This window comes from Haliotis rufescens, unplaced genomic scaffold (genome assembly GCF_023055435.1).
Source record: "Haliotis rufescens isolate VD_foot unplaced genomic scaffold, xgHalRufe1.0.p SCAF_8, whole genome shotgun sequence".
Lineage (NCBI taxonomy): Eukaryota > Metazoa > Mollusca > Gastropoda > Lepetellida > Haliotidae > Haliotis > Haliotis rufescens.
This window is the reverse complement of record NW_025964372.1, coordinates 3,298,175-3,322,945: the sequence shown is the minus strand read 5'-3', so window position 1 is coordinate 3,322,945 and position 24,771 is coordinate 3,298,175. Positions and strand designations below refer to the sequence as shown.

The 24,771-nt window shown below is 39.6% G+C and overlaps 1 protein-coding gene across 2 annotated transcripts in view; it reads left to right on the top strand.

The window, feature by feature from the left end:
- The first annotated feature begins 1,095 nt into the window (after nt 1-1,095).
- Nucleotides 1,096-24,771, top strand: part of LOC124144618 (lachesin-like) — a 167,247-nt gene continuing 143,571 nt past the window's right edge. The window contains exon 1 of one of the 2 annotated variants that reach the window (XM_046514104.2): nt 1,096-1,659. In XM_046514104.2, the coding sequence (XP_046370060.1) occupies nt 1,620-1,659 (40 nt within the window). In that variant the 5' untranslated portion in view covers nt 1,096-1,619. The remainder of the gene's footprint in view (nt 1,660-24,771) is intronic. The other variant, XM_046514103.2, reaches the window with a different exon arrangement.

Below are 24,771 nucleotides of genomic sequence, written 5' to 3'. Positions count from 1 at the left end.
GTTTGTATGTAAAGTCCTATGTTTCCTTTTGTATAATTACTATGTTTACTGTTTGTGAGGTATATATTGTTGTTGTTGTTGCGTTCCACATTGTTGTACTTTTAATGCGACGTGCACGCACGTGTGCGTGTGCGTGCGTGCGTGCGTGCGTGTGTGGCTGCTTGTACTAGCCCGGACTAATGCCGATTTATAGTGCAAACCCACTGAGATACCATGCCGCAGTTAAACATGAATACCCCACTCAGACACAGTATACTGACTCCGAGCCGACCAGTCCTTTTTTAGACCCTTAATGACGAGCACAAGGCAGGGTAACAACAAGTACCAACTTTTAACGTATTGTGTTATGACGCGGGCGGGATCGAACCCCGACCTTCCGCTAGACCGCTGCGGCGGTCTGTTTACTTCTACGTACGACATATAATTTCTCAATAAATAATTCAATCGGTCATTCACACAGACAATTCAAGTAAAGCCGAGTGTACGGCTAAGTCTTCCGTTTCGAATCTGACATACAATGACTAAATAGCAATGCTCGGGCAAACAGTCAAAATCGAAATCTGGGTTGAAAACGTCGGCGCTTAAAATGTTAAAAAAATAAACTATGAGGAGTGGGTCATAAAAAACAATTATATATTTAGTTTAACAAGCCTTATACAAAGATCGATGAAAACAAATATCGTCCCTGAGAAAGACAAGCTATCCACGGATTGGATTTTGAATAATAAACGCTCATACCTTTTCATAACTCATATTCAGTTCCAGCTTTCTTGTTTTTATCGTACATCTGTATAACATTTAATTCGTTTATTTTTGTACAACAAAATACAGAAATATCCTATCCTATCCAGTTGTAGCCCTGGGTATCTAAAATCCAATCTCGAAACGATTAATTTCTTTATTACCTTTTCACATTTACTTCAAATCGGACACAAAATTGAATTACATTTAAAATTTACCAGAATACAACCCCGTTCGTTTTGCTCCATTCTGATCAGAATATCGATAATCATTTATAATAATAAATCAATTAAACATGATCTCGTTTTAAATTCGGAGCTTGATTTTGTACACACCCGTCACGTTAGACGCATGCGAGGTAACATTCCTACAAAATCTTATCCAAGACAAAAACTGCTGCCATTCGACTTTGACAAGCTTGCACGGACGTCTTAGTACTGTTTGTCACGAACAAGACACCCTCAAATCGCTCCATCGTTCAGCGGATGTTGGCGAACGCTTGGCGCAGTCGGAGCAACAACGACCCTTTCACACGCGCGTCCTCCGCGCTAAGCTGTGAGAGAAGTCCGTTACTGTGTAGCGCTGTGTGGAGTCTCTCGCTCCGCTCAGATACTTGGGAGAGATTTTGACCGGCAGTGTGCAGCCGTTGAAAGAGCAGAGGAGGGGGTTTTGTCACGTGACCTGTGTTTATGCATCACTGACTGTGTGTCCACACGAGCTGTACGGTCAATATGGAAGGTGAGGGTTGCCGAAGTGGAAATCTGACCGTTCGGAGTGATTGAACGCAGCTTTAGTCTTTTCCGGAACTATTGGATAAAAAACTTGTGACTGTTTTTTTTCATTGGAACACCGTGATATTACTTTGGAATCTTCGAAACATGTGGATTGTCATTGTAGCAGTTGTGGCTTATATCAAAGGTAGGTTTCTTAACTTTTTCACTTTTAATTCTATCTTGTCATTGGCTTTGGTCGATACAAATTTCGAGAAGGCACGTCTTGAGATTGTTGACAAGAGCAGTTGTTCCGCGGTACTCTGAGAGAGTCTCGTGAACGACTTGGCATCTGCTAATTTCAATTGCAGACCGGGACAAGCCGATTTCTAGATTTCGGCTTTGTTTATTTCGCCCAGCAGAGCACCTACTTCAATGTAACACTTTCAGAACCGAGTTTTATAACTCGGAACCTCAACAACACAAGTGTCCGGAGCGTTTGCGACGGGTGATGCTCGTTTGATCTAATATCCGTTTAACATGATCAAATATCTCTTACTCTGTTACAAATGATCAAATATCTCTTACTCTGTTACAAATGATCAAATATTTCTTACTCTGTTACAAATGATCAAATATCTCTTACTCTGCTACAAATGATCAAATATATCTTACTCTGTTACAAATGATCAAATATATCTTACTCTGTTACAAATGATCAAATATATCTTACTCTGTTACAAATGATCAAATATCTCTTACTCTGTTACAAATGATCAAATATATCTTACTCTGTTACAAATGATCAAATATCTCTTACTCTGTTACAAATGATCAAATATATCTTACTCTGTTACAAATGATCAAATATATCTTACTCTGTTACAAATGATCAAATATATCTTACTCTGTTACAAATGATCAAATATCTCTTACTCTGTCATACATGATCAAATATATCTTACTCTGTTACAAATGATCAAATATATCTTACTCTGTTACAAATGATCAAATATATCTTACTCTGTTACAAATGATCAAATATATCTTACTCTGTTACAAATGATCAAATATCTCTTTCTCTGTTACAAATGATCAAGAATCTGTTACTCTACAGCTGGGATACGATATCCGTTACACGCTTGTTGTCATAAAGACCAAACCACGTGGTCATGTTGCAACATGACGGTGATTGATATTCAATATGCTGAAGATACAGTATGCGTTAATGTTTTTTCAAAGCAGCTCCAAGTAACAAAGTTCTCTCCAGAGTAATTCCTCTCTCCATCTTTCAATCCTCTCTCTGTTCATTCCCGTCGCTCACATAAAGTTTTTGTCGTCCTAACACGTGACAAGTCAAACGTTAATGTGCTTATTATGATAATAACCATCTCATTTTACGTAAATGTCAGCGAACACGTTATATACCATCATATCACGTTCTACAGTTTCCCTGTAATGAATGTACATGTATACTTAATGCACGTAAGAACTCGACCCAAACGAAATTAGCAATTCTACCAGTTTTCATATACACTGCATCATAGATTAATATCGTTGTTATGTTAGATGAGTGTTTTATTCATTAAAGTATATAATTATACTCCATATTTAAAAAGCCAAACACAGTTACGTAACTTCTGGTGTTTTTCGTGATTTATCTCTCCGCGTCGAAGATCGTGTTGATAGTGAAATCAACACGTGTCAATTTCACCTATCGATTTCATATTATCAAAGATGTTGGTAGCACACGTGCATTTTCAAACATTATAATCTGTGTAGCGTGCGCGGTAAAGGGCATGTTCTACTTTGACTGGATGGTGTTAATTGCACGCTTGTTGGTGGGAACAACACATGGCAGTTGAGTAATCGATTTCATATGAACAACGAATCGGCTACATTGGCCAAATGTAATCACCTCCCAACAATTCAGAAACGGCTTTTACTGAACAATGACATATACCTGGTACGTATGGCGTACAAAATATTCTCCACTGCAAATGCCATACCGTATTTGCTCCATACGCAGATAAGTGACAACTCGACTCCAGTTATACTGAACCTCCAATCCTAACTGGTATTTTCAACGTCAATGGGCAGTTGTGTCTTGTGAAAATAAAATATGTTGATTTCGTTAATCGACTTTATATCAAGAAGTAACGAAATTTTCGGTTCGTGTTCACCGATTATCGCTAAATACAAGAGATACATGTTCATAGATAGCTAGAACAGTTTTTGTTGTGGAAAAGTGGCGTTATGCTAAAACCAAATTATTAATAGAACTTCGTCACATATACTCTTTATATAACAGAACACAATATTAATATTAATACTCTAAATGAATGAGTTTACTTACAGCGGTTGATTTTGTGATTTGAGACTCAGATCGTGTGAGGTAAAAAATGTATATACTTGGCAAAAGCGTATAGAGAAAAGCCTATAACTGATGATATTAATTCAGTGTATGCTATAAGCCTAAACCCAACACTTTAAAACCAGTATCGTGGAAAACCATGTTCGATTTGTAATTTTTTTCCATACTCTATGTAAATCTAAACGTATTCAATAAATCTATTCTTTCATCTTTTTTTAAACTTTTCAAAATTTACCCACGTTCAAAATGGTCATGTAATACATGAGGAAGCTTCATGAATATCTGAAACGTCATTCTTTGCTAATGGTATAATTCTTTCATACCTACAGTTGCAAAACACCAGTTATTTTCATTTTTTAATGCGAGGTTTCATTGTTAGCTTAATGATTGAAACTTGACGGTATCTATCTGCAGATTGAAGTTCTCAGATTTGGTGAAAATGCGAATGTCTAGCGATAACTATTCTTGTACTCTTGGTTTAGTACTTCGAACACATTAGATAGTTTTATGACATGTTACCACAAGTCACCTTAGGGAGTGTTCAGGGAGACATGATTTTGTCATGATGGAGATATGGCAGCGACACCGTAGATGGTTGATAGCACACGTGCAGGTAGCTTTTCGCAGCTTCAGGAAAGCACTGCAACCACAGCTTTGGTTGCAACAAGTCTAATAGACTAACATTTAGTCTCTGAAATCTTATATTACACAATATCCTTCTTGACTCTAAAAATAAAAAAAATTCCCTATGCTGATGTGGAATAGAGCTAGCTTGAGCTGGCTAGACTTGCTTTTTGCTTTTTCTAGATTATTATTTTTTCATAAAATAAATATATTCCACGGTCATGGTGCAGGACTACAAGTCTAATATCTTTTCACAGTAGCAGTGCGTGTCAAGGTTCAACTCGTTTTATTTCTCTGTCAGTCAACAATTGTTTTTAGTATTTAATCATCGTTTATGCATGATCACTATTTGATAGTGATTCATAGACACACACTCATGATATGGCCGGAGTCAGACAGTCGACTCTGTTTTTTTGCAAAATATCGTATTGATATGCAAAGGCTTTTATATGTAGTATAGACAAAGAATCATGAATTTTGATATTCAAAACTAGCCAAATACCCTCTGCTGATTGAAGTTGTTGATGATCGTTACTATTATATCTGGCACCACAGATGATGGCTATTGTCGAAACCATAAATTGCAACAACAAAAAAATCTATCTTTTTCTTCTATTGTTTAGGATAAGGCAACATTGCAACTGTAAATGTCTTGAGTGCGTACCGAAGACAATTTTAAAGGAGTACTTTTTTTATGTTAAAGGGGGGACCTGGTTGAATTAATCTTTAAATATCAATATTAATATCAGAGAGATAACAATCTCAGTCAGTGTCTAACCATGTCGGTTTACCGTTAGATTGAAACCGTTATGCCCTTGCTAATGAAACACGAACTATGTGTGATAACGGACCTGCTTACCCTTTCCAGGAATTAAATTATCCAAATGAACAAACTTTCTCATCAGTTGGCCGGCACAGTATGTCATTCTGCCTTTCATCTCTTGTATACAGATATAGACTTGAGATGCAGAAAGACATTACATACTGGTTTCCGAGAGCCTTGCAGGATGCATCTGAGAATATAGAATGATATTAATTCAAATTTGCGTAATATGATATAATATTGTAATCAAAAGAAACATGACATTTAAGTTATTAGTCGCTGCTGATGGCTTTGCAAACGCACATACATGCTTATCTTGCCGATAAACAGGTCCTGTATTTTGGCTACTGTTTCGTAACGGAATGTTTCAGCCATACACAAAGTTTTCTTGTTTGTTTTGTGGAAAAAGGAACGCATGCTAATTCACTGTTATAATGTCAGAGATAAGTATTTAAGAATGCAGTGGTATAAATGTATTTAAATAATGATAAAACTGAAATAAAATTATCAAAAATGAAAAATTTAATGCTTCTCTGTTAATAGACCCATTTATATTCATAAAAGTCAGAAATACCATCAACGTATACATAAGTAACTTAGTACGTAAATTCTGGTGTCATTAAATTAAGTATTATTTAGGATTTATTTAATCTGATTTCTTACGCAACGCTACAGAGTTAAAAAACCCAACAACCTTAAAAGATTCATTATTTTTTGCTTCCAGAAACATGAAACCCACGCATACTCTCATAAACTTATGTTGAAGTTGAGTACTGACATTTACAGATGATACCCCATTATGTGATGTAATATTTAAAAATAACATTCTTTACTTAATATATGGAATAAACAAATATGTATTTGTTTATCAAATCCTATTTGTACAGACGGTGTTGACAGACGTGGTTTCCTTGAGAGATCCTATCGCAAATTTGTGTCAATTTCATGTTATAAACTCATCACGTCACTTCCGTGTTTGTCTTACGTCAATATTTGACATGTTTTGATAAACAATCACGGATATTCCGTATTTTGACAGGTAAATATCAAGCGCGTGGACCATATGGCCAAATTATCCCATTCAAAATACGTTTGACGCTTCAAAGACTGCGTTTTCTATAGCCCGTAAACATTTGCCGAACTCTTGCCAAGCAAAAAGCGTGTTAATTGCAGCCAGTCAGTTCGGCAAACGGGGTGTTAATGATGTGTTTCAATGGTAGCAATTACATCACAATCGTTACAACATCTATTGTTGACAATCAAGAATCGGGAGATAATGATTGTTGATTGCAAGTGCAGTGATTGATTCGGGCCGATGGAACATAATTGTTTCATTGTATATAAGGTATCGAACGTATTTCGTTATGAAATCTTATTAACTGTTATTTTCATTACCGAATCATAAGAAGCGGCGTTTTAATCAAGGACGTGACAATGTTTTTTAACAATCGGAAATGTATTTTCTCGTGATTCATTATCGATCTGTAATTGTTTTTATTTGTCCGTTTATTCAGGAAGGCGTTCTCGTGAGATTGTGTTATGAGTATCAGTATTATAACGGTGAAGCTTATCATTATCATAATGCATGTTTGATTTTATATAACCCTACTCTCGGTGTGCAGCGTGACGTCATAGAAACGTGTGTTGTTATCAAAAGACGACTCTCCGATTCTGTTGCATATGGTAATTTTAAATAATGAATGTTTACGTTATCGAATCATTTAAAATCCTGTATCATCTACCTCTATCGTCGGTTGAACACTAAATAATTTATCTCGAAGTCTATTAATATAACGTTAAATCGGTTAAAGGATAAATAAAGATGAAAGATTTATGAATGGATCACTGAAAATCAGCGATGACACCAGGTGTTTACGAAAACGAAAAGGGTACGCATCACCTGCTCTACCGGCAGCACCCACACTCACTTAATTTGCATAAAAAGTGTTTGTGTATTGCCTGACGCCGCAGTACGATGTTTTGTTTATTTGTTTGTTTGTTGTTTAACGCCACACTCAACAATATTCCAGCTATACGACGGCGGTCTGTAAGTAATCAAATTTGGACCAGACAATCCAGTGATTGACATCATGAGCATCGATCTACGCTATAGGGATACAATGACATGCATCTACCAAGTCAGCGAGCCTGACCACCCGATCCCGTAAGTCGCCTCTTACGACAAGAATAGTCGCCTTTTACGGCAAGCATGGGTTGCTGAAGACCTATTCTACCCCGGACCTCCCCGGGTCTTATAACGATTTGTTTATGTCGATTAACGTACGCTATATACACGTGACATGACTTACATAATATCCTTTTGAAATTTAGATACATACAATTGATGAAACGGCATTTTGAACAATACATGAACTGGTTTCATAACAACCGTTAAATACCAAAGCTATAAAAAACTCTGTTTACGAAGCCAGATGTAAATTTCTTATCCAAACATCAATTGAGACCGTTTACCAGAATGATAGGCAAGCAGTTTACCGTTATGAAATATCTTGTGCATGAGCATACTAAATTCGGATCATGACAAAAATGAAACATGACTCACGACAAAACGATACATGACCTGCTTTTTAATTTTGTTTTTTTTACACACCTGCTGGTTCAGGCCTTGACCAAACCTATTACTGTTCAAACTTCTGTCTTGGCACCATTAGAAGAAGAATGTAGAGACTTTATCTACCGGCGTGGTCTGGGGATCGCCATTATTTATTCACTGCAGCTTTGTGCGCGAAGTCTTGCGACGCCATTGGCAAAAATAATTCATGAAGTAACAAGGAATCCATCCTGCCTGTACCATCTTGGAACTGGCACCGTAGCCGAAATTCTTGAACTCACATCAAACCACTAGGAAGTTAATTTATAAACACCCTATGATCTGTTCTCCTACAGATTCGAATGCGTTCGATGTCATGTTTTTTTTAATGTATATATTTTTTTGTAAACCGTGAACTTTATAACGGATTCGATTTTTTTATATTCCGGCTTTTGTTATTATATATTTTTGGTGGAAGTTATTTTAGGGAAATGTTATTTTGTTCTTATTGTTCGATGGGGATGGGAGCTAGGGGCAGTTTGATTAGCTGATACATTTGATCGGACTTTCGTGTAGTGTCTGTTTGTGTCGTGATAGAAAGAGCTATTTCACGTTTTTGCGAATGGGTGTCAACAGGAACTGTTTGGGGAATTATATCTTTAGGTGAGGTGAAATTGAGTTTAAGGTCGCGTTCAAGGTTATTGCACTTATATAACGACGTGCTTGCACGTGTGTGCGTGCGTGCGTGCGTACGTGCGAGTGTGTGTGAGTTTGCGCTTGAGAGAGAGAGAGAGAGAGAGAGAGAGAGAGAGAGAGAGAGCTTGTCCGATTTTATAATTCCAGCCTTCTGAGGTTCCATGCCTCTGTTTAGCATTAATACAGTATACTGACTCTGAGCCGACCAGTCCTTGTTTTAGCCCCTTAGTGACGAGCGTCAGACAGGGTAACAACAAGTACCATCTTTCAACGTATGTGGGTATGAAGCGATCGGAGATCGAACACCGACCTTTCAGATCCCGGCAGACTCGATCCACTACACCACGGTGACGGTTCGAATCTTTATAGACCCCTGAATAAGTTTGTGCCCGTGTCATGCTTTTTCCACACTTCCACGTTTCATACACCAAAACCTCTTTAGTCCGACCCTCGTTAATGCGACCAACACTCCTGGAACGTCTACATCGTCCCCTCAACATATTCAAAGACCGTTCATCCGCACACATCATTTGATAATCCGGATAAACGGGGCTTGGGTGTTATTGTTACGATGAGTTTTGTAGGTTAAGAAGATGCTGATTAGATCAATGTAGTGAAAGACTAAAGATGGATTACGTGGTTAACACTCTATAACCCACTTTAATCCAGATAAATCCTTGGAATTATTTATTAAATGTTCTCAAATTTTGTAAATTCCTACAAAAAACTGTTTTGGCATTAATCACTTTCACTCGCTCTAATAAAAATGTCTACATAGGGAATATGCACCTGTGTCAACACACTTGGACTTTTCATTCTGATACAAAGAGTTGACGCGTATCGGGAACATCCGCGTTGTGTAAAAGAAATTACCAATTTGGAATAGAAAATATCCAGCTGCTAAATGGGCCAGGTTGCCAGCGTACTGTTTCAGATCAACATACAATCTATGAAGTCTTTTATTACGCAATACATTTCTCTCGTCTTTATTTTTTTCCTGATGCTGATTTTTTAATAGAGCTGGCTAGACTTGCTTGTGTTTATTGGTGTTTGTTTCATAAAACACATGTATTCCATAGTTTGGTGTTGGACTAGTATCCTAACAGTACCCCGCAAAGATCCGAGTTACAATTGGTCTTCAGCAACCCGCGTTTGTCGAAAAAGACGACTATGCTTGTCGTGAGAGGCGACTAACGGGATCGGGTGGTCAGGCTCGCTGACTTGGTTGATGCATGTCATCGTATCTCAGTTGCGTTGATCGATGCTCATGATGTCAATCACTGGGTTGTCTGGTCCGGAGTGGATAATTTACAAACCGCCGTCATACGTATGACATATTGCTGGATGATCGTTCAACAACAAACAAACAAACAAACAAACAAACACGAAGACTCCGTTTATGCCAACCTATATCTAGACCTTTAATGTTTCAATGCTTACGCGTATTCCAATTGTAATATAAATATCACTTAAAACAAGTTTCGACCTGTGAAGATCCGGGGTAGAATCGAACGTCAGCAACCCATGCTTGCCATACAAGGCGACTATGCTTGTTGTAAGAGGCGACTAATGGGATCGGGTGGCCAGGCTCGCTGACTTGGCAGATGCATGTCATCGTATCCCAGTTGGATAGATCGATGCTCATGATGTCAATCACTGGGTTGTCTGGTCCAGACTCGATTATTTACAGACCACCGCCATATAGCATGGATATTGGTGATTGCGGAGTTAAACAACAAACAAACAAACAAACAAACATATAACAAGTTTCATTCTTTCTCTGCGTCTGAGCGTCCGCGTATTGTAAAAGAGATATCATTTAAGACTAGGTTTGTCCCTAGTAATTCCAAGACTTTTAATATGTCTGAGCGTCCGCGTATTGTAACAACAATCCCAGTTTAGATTAGGATCCATATTCACATCCATCCCCTCGTGATCCAACTAATAAGTTCATGATCCGCCACAACACGACTAAAACATATCCCGACCAAGTCAATTTGGACCAGAAAGCAAAACTGCTTTAAGTACTTGTGTTTTGAGTGAATTAACGAACCGTCCTAAGGTTTCAAGGTCGCGATGATCTTATTACTGAAGCTAAAACAAATACAAGGTCACACTATCGGAATTAAGGTTGTTTAAGTTGGGGAAATGGCTAAAACAGCGCTGTCACTATCTCGGCAGTCAGACCCATCCGTTTTGATTATAAAGCCAATAAAGAGAACATTAGACCATTTCAACCTCGGGCAGGTAATTGGTCGTTTCCAGTAACTTTCTGTAACGAAGTAAGGTTATGTAATAATGTATACGATGCCTGTCAGCTGAGGTTCTAGCTTGGAGTGATCGATCTGGTATAGGGTGGAATTTGACTTTTGGGCTAAGTATTAAGTGTCGTTGTGTTGGAGGTTGTTTTTATTTTGGTGTGGTTTTCGATGGCTATGTTCATTTTGGGTAAGTGTCGGATAGATCTTTTTTTTAATTGGAGGCCTTATATGTTATGTATATTGTATTTGATAAAATATATATTTGTGAAATGTAGGTTTTTCAACGGCTTTACCTAAACTACATAAGATTTGAATTTTGATGTTTGTTTGAAATCTGTCATGTTCCCGAAAATGTTGTCATTGTGTTTTACTTACACACACACACACACACACACACACGCAAACACGTACACACATATTTTAGTGTAGTTTTCACCATGATTCCTGGATGTACTTTATGATAATGGTGTTGTAGTGGTTGTGTTTGGCCCATCTTTTAAGAGAAAAAAAATGTAAAACTCTCTCTTACTTGAAGCGAAAATAGATTTTGTCTCATACAATATTTCCGTTCTAGGGTCCAGCCAATATTTCCAAATGTACAGATTTAGTTAAGGAGACAGAGCTTCAGTACCTTCCGCCTGCTTTTTGTGTAAGATGCTGCTGGATTGTGAGTTGGGTGTTTTTTGTTCGGTGTCGCTTTGAATTGTTTTTTTAGAGAGCATTTGAGTGACGTTTTGGATCACGTTGCAGATGGGATTGGGAAAGGCGTTTTGATGAGTGTGGTATCCGTTGATGTGACACGCAATAATCTGTTATTGTCGAGGGAAAACATTAAAATGTCGCAGTATCGAGGGAGTTCGGATTTGTTCTCGTGCACCTGTCTCGCAGCAACCACGTGACCCACGTGACGATGCCCCGGTGTGCTTCGCGGAAATGAAAACAGCATCTTGAAATCCAGATGTCAACGCACTGATTGGACCTTTTTTCAATAAAAGCGACAAAATCCTTCCATAATCATAAGAAATCTCCGCTAAAAGCAGAGTCCATTGCTCAAGCCATGTTTCTCTAGCTGTGGCAACCAGGCGACATGTGTGTAATACATTTAAGCTTTCAAAGCATAAGAGTGGAACTTTTGCTGGAGGGAGAACTTCCGTTGTATATTTGGACGGTATCGTGTCACGTGATCTCTTCTCTCCCATTCCATCGGCACTACCCACTTCTTCGTGGGTTTCACCATTGAAATAAAATTCCAGAACCAGCATCACTTTCCGCCAACATTAAGGTGACACGCCGGGATATAACTGAAATATTGTTGAAAACAGCGGTAAACCAACTCACTCCAAACTGCGACACGTGAAGATTCGGGGTGGAATAGGTCAGCAACCCGTCCTTGCCGTAAAAGGCGACTTTGTCGTCGTAAGAGGCGACTCACGGGATCGGGTCTTGGTTGATGCAAGTCATCGTTTCCCAATTGCGTGGATTGATGCTCATGATATGAATCACTGGAATGTCTGGTCGAGAAACGGCCGCCGTCATATTGGTGGAATATTGCCTAGTGCGGGGTTAAACAACAAACAAACATACAAACAAACTCCCATAAATGATGTATTTCTGCATTTGGAGAATGGTGGAATGGCCTAATGGTTAAAGTGTTCGCCGACTCTAGGGAAGATGCGGGTTTGATTGTTTATGTTTGATGTCTAAGTGTTTGGTTTGAGTGCGAGGAATGACTGACAGTCTCCACCCCTTGTTCTAGGAACGGCGTATTTGTTGTTCATAATATCAACCACTGGTTTGCCTGGCCAATACTCGTGATAGAACTATACAAGTCTGTTTGCGACTTTGCGACTGACTGTGGTATTCGAGATTTTGGTCCACTTGTTGATTTCACTTGATTGTCTGGCTTGTTGACAGGCCGCCGTCGCATCGCTGGAGTTCTGACGTGCGGGGGCGGTCGGGTAGCCTAGTGGTTAAAGCGTTCGCTCGTCAACCCGAAGACCGGGTTCGATTCCCGACATGGGTACAATGTATGAAGCCCATTTCTGGTGCCCCCCGCCGTGATATTGCTGGAATATTGCTATAAGCGGCATAAAACCATACTCACTCACTCACTCTGCCGTGCGGTGTCAGATAGCAAACAAAGACACTTTTTTATGCAAATTGTGTGAATGGCGGGTTCTGCCGGTAGGGCAGGACATGCTTACCCTTTTGGCGAACATCTGCCGTCTTCACAAATTTTCAGTGATCCACTTATATAACTCTCACGCTCTTTTGCCTTTCACGCCAAATGGAATCTGTTTCGGCGGATAATCGAGACTGGTTATTCTCTGGCATTGACGTTTTCTGTTTACATTTGAAGGCGTGTTGTCATCTCTTGCGGCGAAGATTGTTGATACGGCGTTAAACAATAATCACTCACTCACTGAACACTAACGGGATCGGGTGGTCAGGCTCGCTGACTTGGTTGATGCATGTCATCGATCCCAATTGCGTGGATCGATGCTCATGATATCAATCACTGGATTGTCTGGTCCAGACTCGATTATTTACAGACCGCCGTCATATAGCTGGAATATTGCTGAGTGTCGCGTTAAACAACAAACCAACCAACCAACCAACATTCATTTGGTGTTGGATAGATTCGTAAGGACGGCGTTTAAACCCGCAAGCTCATATAATTCCATACGAAAATAATTGCTTGGACGTATCTACTATATCATGCCAGGGTTTGATTAAATCTCATATCATACCTTTCTTAATTCAGACCCTCATCAAATCAATACAGGTGCATGTGTACAGCAGCCATCCATTCATCATTTCATTGAGAGCTCTTCTCATATCAAAATACAAATTAATCATGGGTCATTAGGCCCGAATAGTGGAGTCAATATCCCATTCCTTTATGACACAAAGGTCAATATTCATTCCGTATCAATCACAACTTATCGATTTCCGATCACAGATGCTTAGCAGGCTTAATAATTAATCTAGGTCCTACGGAAAAGGCGTCCTACTCTCGCCTTAGACGAAGAATTCATAATTGAAGTGCTATGATCTCTGTAAGATGGCTTATATTACCCGGAAACATGTCAATTTCAGGTGTCGATTTCAACCATGTACATCTATAGCTACGGTATGTGAACCACTTGATTTGTTATGCTCGATAAGGTCTACTATGTATTTCGCTCTCGCCCCAGTGATGAATTCTGCAATGTACCTTACGGGTAATAAATCTTGAGCTTATGTCATAAAAATCAATTTTGTCAATTTACAAATGACATTTTTCAGGATAGGAAGGTTGCACTGAAATACTAATGTGGTGGTTTTCTTGAAAAAAACACATCGTATTAGGAACTACTTGGAATTCAGACACACATAGTTTGAAGTCTGACCAGAATCGATTAGTTACATGCCACCGACCGCCTCCGTGGTCTAGTGGTGGAGCGTCCGCCTGGAAAGCGAAAGGTCGGGAGTTCGATCCCCGGCCGTGTCAAACCAAAAGACGTTAAAAGATGGTACTTGTTGTTACCCTGCCTGGCGTTCGGCATTGATGGGCTCAAACTGGTCGGCTCGGAGTCAGTACACTGTGTCTGAGTGGGGTATTCATGTTAAACTGCGGCATGGTATCTCCGTGGGCTGACACTAAAAAATCAGCATTGGTCCGGACCAGTACAATCAGTTTAACATGGGTACCCCCATCTTCCCGAGGCAAGTGAGTTAACTGACTATAAAAGTCCAGTTTCCACCCTTGCCGAACTAGGCTGGTATTGTGGAGTTACATTTTGGCTGGACTAACGAGTCTATGCATAGTTCAATCAAAATCGCGCACCGAAATCGAAATCCGGTTCGTAAAGTGTCATGCAGATTTCGGTCGACTGCAGGATTGAAAAGCATGTGCACTCGTTGTCAACAGATATTTTCTATATCTTTTCATGCTTTTAATGAAGGTGCTCACGTGATTTGATGCACTTCGCGATGTAAGACTCGTTTTATCACAATATAGATCTTGATTATCAATCAGATCGTCTTGACTGGGCGCCACCGTTTTGTTTGAAGCAAATACAAGTGATACGAGAGGTTGAATCTGATTGGTCAATTGGAGAGGCACAGAAAGGACATAACTCGTAATAGCCACTGGTGGCGCTACGATAGAGCCCAGGAATTCCAGCCTAGTTCGGCAAGGGTGGAAACTGGACTTTTAAAGTCAGTTAACTCTCTTGCCTCGGGAAGATGGGGTTCCCCTCTCAGACATGGCATACTCCAGTGTTACCGTTCATTGTAGAATTATTCCCAGATGGCATGTTTTCAAACTTCATTTCCGGGACAATGTGTTTATAGATAATTAATACAGTTTATGTGTCGTAAATATTGTTTTCATACTCAGCAATACCACCGCCAAATCTTACAACTTGTAGACCCTCTTAAACCAGGGGTTGATAGTGTGAACATTGATCTACTTCGTCCGGATCCGATGACAAACTGATTCGGCAAGACACAGCTGAAAGTACATTCTCTCCAACTATAAGGCTCCACGTCATATCGATATACTGTTGCGGCTGTAGCCGTTGTGATCGAAAAAGCATGCACGTCTGGTGACGACTGAAGCTACGGGATCCCATGGGATACATACCCGGATGTGCCTTCTGATTATTCATGTGCATTCGGGACAGTTCGTGTAATTCCGGGGATGACAATCAGTCGTATCATTCTGACTTCTCCTACCTCAGTTTTGTACAAAGGTGCCATGTTTCATGTTCATGACGACTTGGCTTCCGCGTTTATACTAATAGTTATTTTTGTCTTGATACCACGCAATATATGGAAACTTATGTTCGTGGAGTTGCGTCCCTTTGTCGTGCCAGAATCCGCTGCTTTGTGTGTTCGTGTCCCAAATTACCTCAATTGTGTTTCTATAGGTTTATCAGCACCATACCCGTGCTCGTGGGTTTCACCAAAGCGGTAAACGTCTGAGACCTGCATCACTTCGGGCTTTCCACCCACATTAAGCTGACACGCCGTGATATAACTGGAATACTGTTGAAAGCTACGTTAAATCACTCACTCACTACAAACTTATATACCTTAAATGGATATTGTCATTTTATCCAATATTTTATCATCTAATTCAATATTGCTAAGATTAAAATATCAGCTATTGATAAAGAAAACCGATTCACATAAATTGTTTTATTTGTCAGCAGATAATTCCTGATACATGTATCTTTTTGAAACACAAACAGATCGGACAAACAGGATTTCATTTTTTGTCAGAAAAAACAACAACAAATCAACAATTTCGAAAAGAGCAAAGCCATTCATCTTCTGACAACCAACGTTCGTCTTCTCTTTCATGTTAACGCTACATGAGAGAGGTCAACTCGATGCCAAATACATGAACAGAGGTCATATTCAAATAAGACGTGTCGATTGCGATTTCTTCTAACTCGTATCCAAAAGGACTTCTTTATCAAGAAGCAAATATCGCGCTTACTACAATTTAATGACTCCTTTGATTTCACAGCGGTCTCACCTTCACGTAAACTTAAAAAAAGCTTTGAAGTGGGGAAATATTGGTTTATTAAATATTATTTTATGATTGACTGGCGTGATTGTGACCTTGGTTAAACCCAGAATAATATTCTATATTTCGTCTCAACGTTCCTTCTGATATCATGATAGTCACCGAAGTTACACAATTAATTAAGAGTATGGGACTAGACAGTGTGATCAAGCCTTAGCTTATCGTTTGTGTTTTTATACAATATTCAACATAAAACGTATAACAAACGAATGTTTCTTTCAAAATTGCTTTGGGGTTTTTGACAACGTCTTTGTACTCACACAGAAGTTTACAATATACAAACATCGAAATATGGCATTCCATTGATTGTGGTTATTGATCTCGATAATTCCTTAATAAACATTCATTTCGATAAAATCGCGTTATTGGAAACCGGTTATATGAAACTGTCCGTTATGTCGCAGAACAAACTGAGCATGCTCAAAAGAGTGAGTATGGTTTTACGCCGCTTTTAGCAATATTCCAGCAATACCACGACGGGGAATCAGAATTTGGCTTCACACATTGTACCCATGTTGGGAATCGAACCCGGGTCTTCGGCGTGACGAGCGAACGCTTTAACCACCAGGCTACCCGACCGCCCGACGCATGCTCAAGACACATATCATACGTGATACAATGGTACACAGAATATGTATCACCCCAATTATACATCGGAATATCACGTTTATCCTTTTGTATCACATTTAGCCTTGTAACATGTTTACGAAGGGGTAGCCAGTGGTAAAAGCTTTCGCTCGTCACGCCGAAGTCACGAGCTCGATTGCCAACAGGAGTTCAACGTATGAAATCCAATTATGGTGTCATTGACCTTGATATTGCTGAAATATTGTTAAAAACGGTTTAAAACCACACTCACTCATATCCATTGCTAAAATGATGCTTTGCAGTAAAAAACAGCCAGATTGTAATATCTCATACAGACCCTGAAACAAAAAATATTCTAAATCCCGAGCAAGTCTAGATTTCTTCAGTTTTATAATGACTTGGCCCTGATCTCCTTTGTGTTATATATTAAAGGCAATTAAAATAAAAAAATCTGAATATCATTCATTTCAGAGGCCAAAGTGTGGTCAGAGCCAGATTGTAATAATTCACCGTTGAACGAGTAAGCACATCAAGCACAGTGTAAAAAATCATCTTCGACATGTTTGAACTATATGTCTTGTCATCGACGAAAATGCACTGATCTTTCATTTGCTTTAACCTTTCAAATGACTTTAACTGGTGAAGGATGCCGTATGATCAAAGGTTAAAGCCATTAATTAAAGCTTATTTTCCGAAGCATTGTTGACCTCGTAAAGGTCAGGCAGCAGGGCGCCTTTTTCTTGAGCCTCTCTCTATCATAATTCATGATCCGACTTCCGCAGTGCTGGGGATCAAAATATATGAAATAATATTGATTTCCATCGATCGGGCTATTAGACTGTGGAGAGGCTGTTTCATAAATTGGTATGAGCTCCGTAGCACCTGGTTCCAGGCCTACAATGGATATAATTAAATCATATGATTCCGGAGTACGGTTTAAAGAAATGGCAGTAAAGATGTTCCAGACGTTTATAACTTACAGGAATATTTAAGTTTCTTGGAGGAATGATGAATACCAGGTAGAATTGGTCCCCAGTTACCCACATTTTTGTCGTAAATGTGGATGACAAGGTGAACCTACGTGTCATTGTGACCTGACGGTGCGTCCGATGCTCATGCGTTCAGTCACTGGTTGGAATGGTCAACACTCGATTGTTTCCGGTCTGACCGTGGCCCATAATAACATTCATCATGTGAGAGAGTGAGTGAGTTGGTTTTTAACGCCGCTTGTTAGTTTGATGTGGGAGGAAAGCCCGAAGTGATGCAGGTCTGAGACTAGTCTGTCATACAGGCCCTGAAACAAATATATCCAATACAGCCCATGCAAGTCTATAATAGTTGGCAAACAAGTCTGGGCTCCTTGTTATTATATTTTAGGACTAAAATATAACGTTTTTTTCTGTAAGATATGTTCATTTCAGAGACTAGATGTTAGTCTAGTCTGAGACAATTACCACTTTAGTGAAACTTACGATCATGAGGTTCTGGCGTGACAAAGGGACGCAACTCTCACCGCGAATTGCGGCGCCTGGGACGACTCGGACACCCATTTCCGATTCATTTGAAAGGAAATGTAAATCCTCAGAGTTCGTTGTAGGAGAAAAATCCCCCTTGAGGATGAAGGAAAAGATCATTTTAAGTTGAGATGTGGTAAGATGGGCCATCAGACTTAACTAGAATAACTCTATAGTTTACAAGACTGAGTGAGTTGTGTTTTACGCCGCCCTTAGCAATATTCCAGCAACATCGCGACGGGAACACTAGCAAGGTATCTCTTTGTAGTTTCAAATCGGCTTTATAGTTTTACACGAACATGCATCAGATGAAGATCCGGGGTAGAATTGGCCTTCAGCATCCCATGCTTGCTTGAAAAGGATACTATGGTGGTCGCGTTGCTTGTCGTAAAGGGCGACTAACGGGATCGGGTGGTCAGGCTTGCTGACTTGGTTGATGCATGAAATTGTATCCCAATTGAGTAGATCGATGCTCACGATGTCAATCACTGGATTTTCTGTTCCAGACGTGATTGTTTACAGACAGCCGTCATATAGCTGGAATATTGCTGAGTGCGGTTTTTAACAACAAACAAACAAACAAACAAACAAACCCTTATAAAATAGAGACGGTTTCACACATGGCAATAAATGCGTGACCTTACTTAACCTAATATTTAGTATTGTATTTCTTTCAACGATATGGAACCTTTGATAAACTGCTTAAGACATTTGACGTGGATTTACATTCGTAACAGCGTTTTTGCTTGAACGTTCTATTCGTAAACCTTCTCAAGACAACGACACATTTCATTAAAACATAACGTTGAATTATTACAAGCTAGCTTGTATGCTTTCAACTCACAACGGTGCACACATCTCCAATTGTGGACAGAAAACTGGAACCTTTGGAACGAGACTTTGTATCGTCATGCCCTTGTGTCAAGATTAACGCCAAGTAACAGTAACGTTTCCTCAATCTTAATTTGCATTGACGAAAAGAAGATATGCGATGTTGTCTCTATGGCATGTTTCGTTCAGCTTAATATTCACTTTCTGATCCGGCAAATGCAGTGATAGGCATCAACGTCCATTCGCAATCATTTCTCGGTGTGGAAATTTAAGACAAAGGTCAGTTTAAACGACATAATCGCAACTCCTGTCGCATTCAATCAACAATCAAAGCCTCGGGTGTTTCCAAACCGATGTTTTAACCATTTAGGGTCTTACTATATATTCTGTATGCTCCCAACACGGTGTTGTGAGCCGACGTGAAAAAGTTGCCACATGTTTAACGGTATATCTTTTCCACGTGATCAATTAACAAGGGAACAGGTTGTCTAAAAGTGACATTGAACCGTCCATTACATCTTAATACCATGACAAATATCAAATGGGTTAAGCGTCAAACGACCCATTTAGTGGTTAAGCAGGCATCGATTCGACACAAATCTCACGAAATGGCGATTCTAAAACCGACACAAATGATAAACAGTAAAGTTAAATACAAATTATGCATTTAAATGCTAATTTCTTCTTCTAAACCGGATCCTTCGCGAGCCGTGGTTTGGAAGCAAGTGCACACTTTGTACGTGGTTTTTAAAGTCGCCTTCAGCAGTCAACAGGTTAAGAACGAGCTAGTGCTTGCATGCAAATTACAGATCGAGAATCTACCAACTCCGTCCTGCCATGATAGCCCGTAATTCTGGTTAGTTAACCTTGTCACGAAATGTAAAAATGGTGGAAGATAATGACCAAAGACATGAAAGTGATCATTATTGCATAATTTAGACTTCATATTTTCCTCTTTACACGTAAAACTGCAAGTTATCAGCAAAACGCCACAGACCACACCGCAACTGAGTCAGTTTTTGCGTGTATTAGTGAAATTATCGCTTAGTGGATGGCACCAAAGAAAAACGGGTTTCGATATGAGTTTGTTAACGCGATGGTGAAAAGAGCGGAATTGTTTGGCCAACGGCTTTTCGCTGGATAATCAACGCATCGGATGGTTTTGTTATATAAAGGAAATGAAATCCCGTTAGCTCCGACTTCATTATGCCGATACAGCGTTATGACGTAATGGCCACGTAGCAGTTAAAACATGCTTACACATTTGGCTTATTTAGGAACGACGTTTCTCTCGAACAACGGATTATTCAACATGTTTGAAATGATTCCGTGCCTTTGAGATTAAGAGGTGCCAGTGTACATATACTTGCATACAGTTCGGAAAATTACGTCAGTAAACGATTTGTTCGATGGATATTAATATTTTTCACCAATATTTTGCCTTTAACGCCTAACTGAGAATTATTCTCTGGCGTTGACCTTTTCTTATGTTTAGGAAATATTTTTGGAACCTCAGTCAAATCAGACTAAACTACTGGCGATCGGTTCAATCGTGTTTCCGGGGGCACGGGGAGCCCATTGGTTAAAGGCGTAAGACTTATACAGAGTTACGTCCCTTGGTCGTGGCAGGATCCGGTAATCGTACGTTCGAACCCCACTAACTGTCGCGTTGTGACATTTTCGATCCTACACAACTAAACAAGTAAACAAGTAAACTGGTCCTTCTGGGATTCCATAAACTAAGTTCCTGGAAATCACTCAGCTGAGGAGTAATAACCTTCAAGAACTGCAAGAAACAAAATTATGTCGCTGACAAATCCTCAAGCAAACAGTACAACCATTGAGGCCCTTTGTGCAGAATATCTGATCAAATACGTGACACTTTCTTTGAAGAAGCTTGAAATAAACATTTAATAAGATAGAAACGTGTCACGTTTTCATCAACACGATATTGGTGTATTTTCTGAAGATCAGTGAAGGCATAGATGACGTCACAACTGTAGATCGGTAATGTAAATTCTTGAATTTGGCTTACTAACTGAGGTGTCTGAAAATCGAGATTCAAATAAGAAGAAACTGTATGAGGCATTTTAATAATATCCCATCAAGAAGAAATTAACATCAAATTAAACTTTGGATGAATTAATAGACAAGAAAAGTACAAGATGTGGCTTTGTCAATGTCTGCCATTTTGAAGAAGGTGCGACATATATTATCGCAGTTATCAAATTACCTATAACGCATGTTGTGCATGCTGCACGTGCAGATCGTGCGTGTCATGTCCTCGAATGAGCTGGTGGGAAGCGATCGCAACGCTTTACGGATCACGTGGTGCATGTGCAGTTCGTGCATCTCATGACCTCGGGTGATTTTGTACCTCCTCGTGCAATGAGCTAAACATGCTTAAATGACCACGGGATGCACGTGCAAATCATGCGTGTCACTCATTCCCTTGGGTATTCGTGAACCAATTCTGTAATGCGCTGTCAAAGCCTTGTGCCTTTTGCACAAAAAGGATTCACGTTATGTGGTAGCTTGTTTTAGTTGAAAATCAATAGCGATCGAACCGGCCGTCTCACCATGGATACACTGCTTTAATGTCCTTTATTAATATTTTAAAATATAATATTCCACATCCGACAAACACTGCATGTAGTATGTTGAAACGTACAGTTCAAGTGGTAAAATTTGGGAATTAAATCTGGTATGATTAAATATTAATAATTCATAACATTTGGATTTTGACGAGGATTGTCCTTTATTGATTCGTGCGGATGCTGGTGGCGATAATTGGTAGTATTTAGAATATCAAGTGACTACTTTTTAGGCTCAATAGAGGTTTGGTAATATTAGTGATAATGGCTGATTCAGAGGGGATTATCGTAACTGAGATTTGTGAAGAGGCACTTTTCATCTTTGCTTTCGTAAATGGAATTAAATATTTTTCCATACAAAATTCTGTTTTGAAATCTACTGGTATTGTGAGAGGCGTATAAGAATTGTTTTTTTTTTGTATTCTCTTGGTATTATTTTATTGGAATTGTCCCATAAATAATTATCAGTTTCATTTGATCATTTTTTTACACATACAAAGTACACATCTTGAAAACTTATGCATTGTGATTTTAATATAAAATAAATGTATTTGTTCTTTGTTGTTTAACGCCGCAATATTCCAGTTATATGACTGCTCTCTTTGAATAATTGACCACACATTCTAGTGGTTAACATCATAAGCATCGATCCACGCATTTGGGATACGATGACATGCATCAACCAAGTCAGCGATTCTGACCAACCGATCCCGTTGGCCGACTGTTACAACAAGCAAGAATGGGTTGCTTAAGACCTCTTCTATCCCAGATAGGCTACATGATACATCGTCATACAAGGGACCATGTATACAGCGATGAGGCGAAAGTATTCAATTCATGTCATTTTCCATTAAACCCATGTTGGGAGGGAAGCAGATCGTCTTTTGACGGAGATGTTTGCTAAACTTAGACCACAGCATCCTTGTTCCGAACAAAACCAGCACACGATAATTGGGAAATTGGGGAAAACTCTGACTTGTACCCGCTGGGTATATCGGCGCATCTACGTGAGATTAATTTTGCATCAAAGAAAAATTGGATTTTCTTAGGTCGGACTTTACTGCTTGGCGGAGCTTAACAGAAAACGGACGCGACGTGTCCTGCTTGCTGAGATGCAGTTTTGCAGTACAGCCGAAGGTGTATTAATGAAGATGTCAGAGATCGCAGTCTACAAATTGTTAAGGCCGCAACAAGTTAATTATTTGTTCGGAAACATTTTCGTACGGACCCCATAGCGGCGTTAAGCTCACTTTGTTTCTTTGTTGTTTAAGGCAACGCTCAACAATATTCCAGCTGTATGACGGTGGTCTGTAACTAATCGAGTATGGACCAGACAGTTCAGTGGTTGACATCATGAGCATCGATTCACGCAATTCGGATACGTTGACATGCATCAACCAAGTCAGTGAACCTGCCCACCCGATCCCGTTAGCCGCCTTTTACGACAAGCATAGTCGCCTTTACGGCAAGCATGGGTTGCTGAAGACCTATTCTACTCCGGATCTTCACGGGTCCAACTCACTCACTAACTTTGATTTCAGTGCTATATAGAGCGATAAACATGTATGTTTTGAGTTAATGAGTGAAAGCTTTTATACGCAGCAGCCCGCGATTTTCAAGCTATGTGTCATGGCGGTTAGGTAAACCAGTGGTCGATATTATGAGTAACCATACGCGCAATCGGGGCACAGAGACTCACTATCAACCACATTAGAGCAGCTAAAATGTGAATTGGGTGGCCACAACTACAAACCACCCGATTCTCATTTCATGTGGCTCAGTTAAGCGCTCCCGGGGCCTGGTATTGCCAGATATTCCAAGCGGATGATTGCATTGAGTTCCTTCAGCTACAATTATACATGCAAAGGTTATTAGGTGAAAAGCAATCAACACCAAATTGCCTTCTTCTCTGAACAACGTGCGAATTAGGTACTGTTCTTCCAACAACGGACAAGCGAGGTGATGGATTTACACGACGAGAGAAAACCCTATCGCTTTTTTATAACTGGAGAGTTAATTGCCGCTGACTACGTGGAGATCATTTTTAAGCGAGTGACTGGTAAAAAGTCCTTAATGGTCCTAAATGACTTTGTTGTATTTTAGTAATGTTTATGGTCCCCTAAGACTTGAGGGTTAAACCGCGCGTCCAAGATTATTGCACTTATGTAGCGACGTGCATGCACGTGTGTGTGTGTGTGTGTGTGGCTACTTGTGCCAGTTCGTTTTTTATATGGTGCTAGTCCGCTGTTAAACATGAATACCCCACTCAGACACAGCATACGGACTCCCGAGCCGACCAGTCCTTGTTTTAGCCCCTTTAGCGCCAGACAGGGTAACAACAAGTACCATGATTTAACGAAGTTTGGCATAACGGGGTGTGTAATCGAACCGTCTGCCTGTCGCTTTCCAGGCAGATACTCTACCCACTAGATCACGCAGGCGGTCAGAATATATAAGAAATAGATTTGACTTAAAGCAAGTCTCGCCATCTCAATTCCCCAGGAAAATCATTTGTTTTAATTTTAGAGGAGAGAAATGTATTGTGTAATACAAGATTCCATAGGCTATATGTTAGTCTACTCGGCTACAGGTGGCACGAGTTGCGTCCCGTAGGTGTATCAGGATCCTGGGTTCGAATTCCAGATTCGTCCTGGTTATTATAATTCGGTTGTACTCGTTGGTTTCATCAAAAATGGTTCGACCAACATACGATGCCCGTAATATAGTTAAGTAAGATGTTGTAGGATTGTATAAATGAACCGTCAGTTTAGAAGGAATCTGATGCTGGTGATGAGAATGGAAGACTCGTGTGAAATATATGACCTGCATATGCTCTCTCTCAGAGAGACTACAAAGTTATAAACGCGTTCTTCGCGTCTGGAT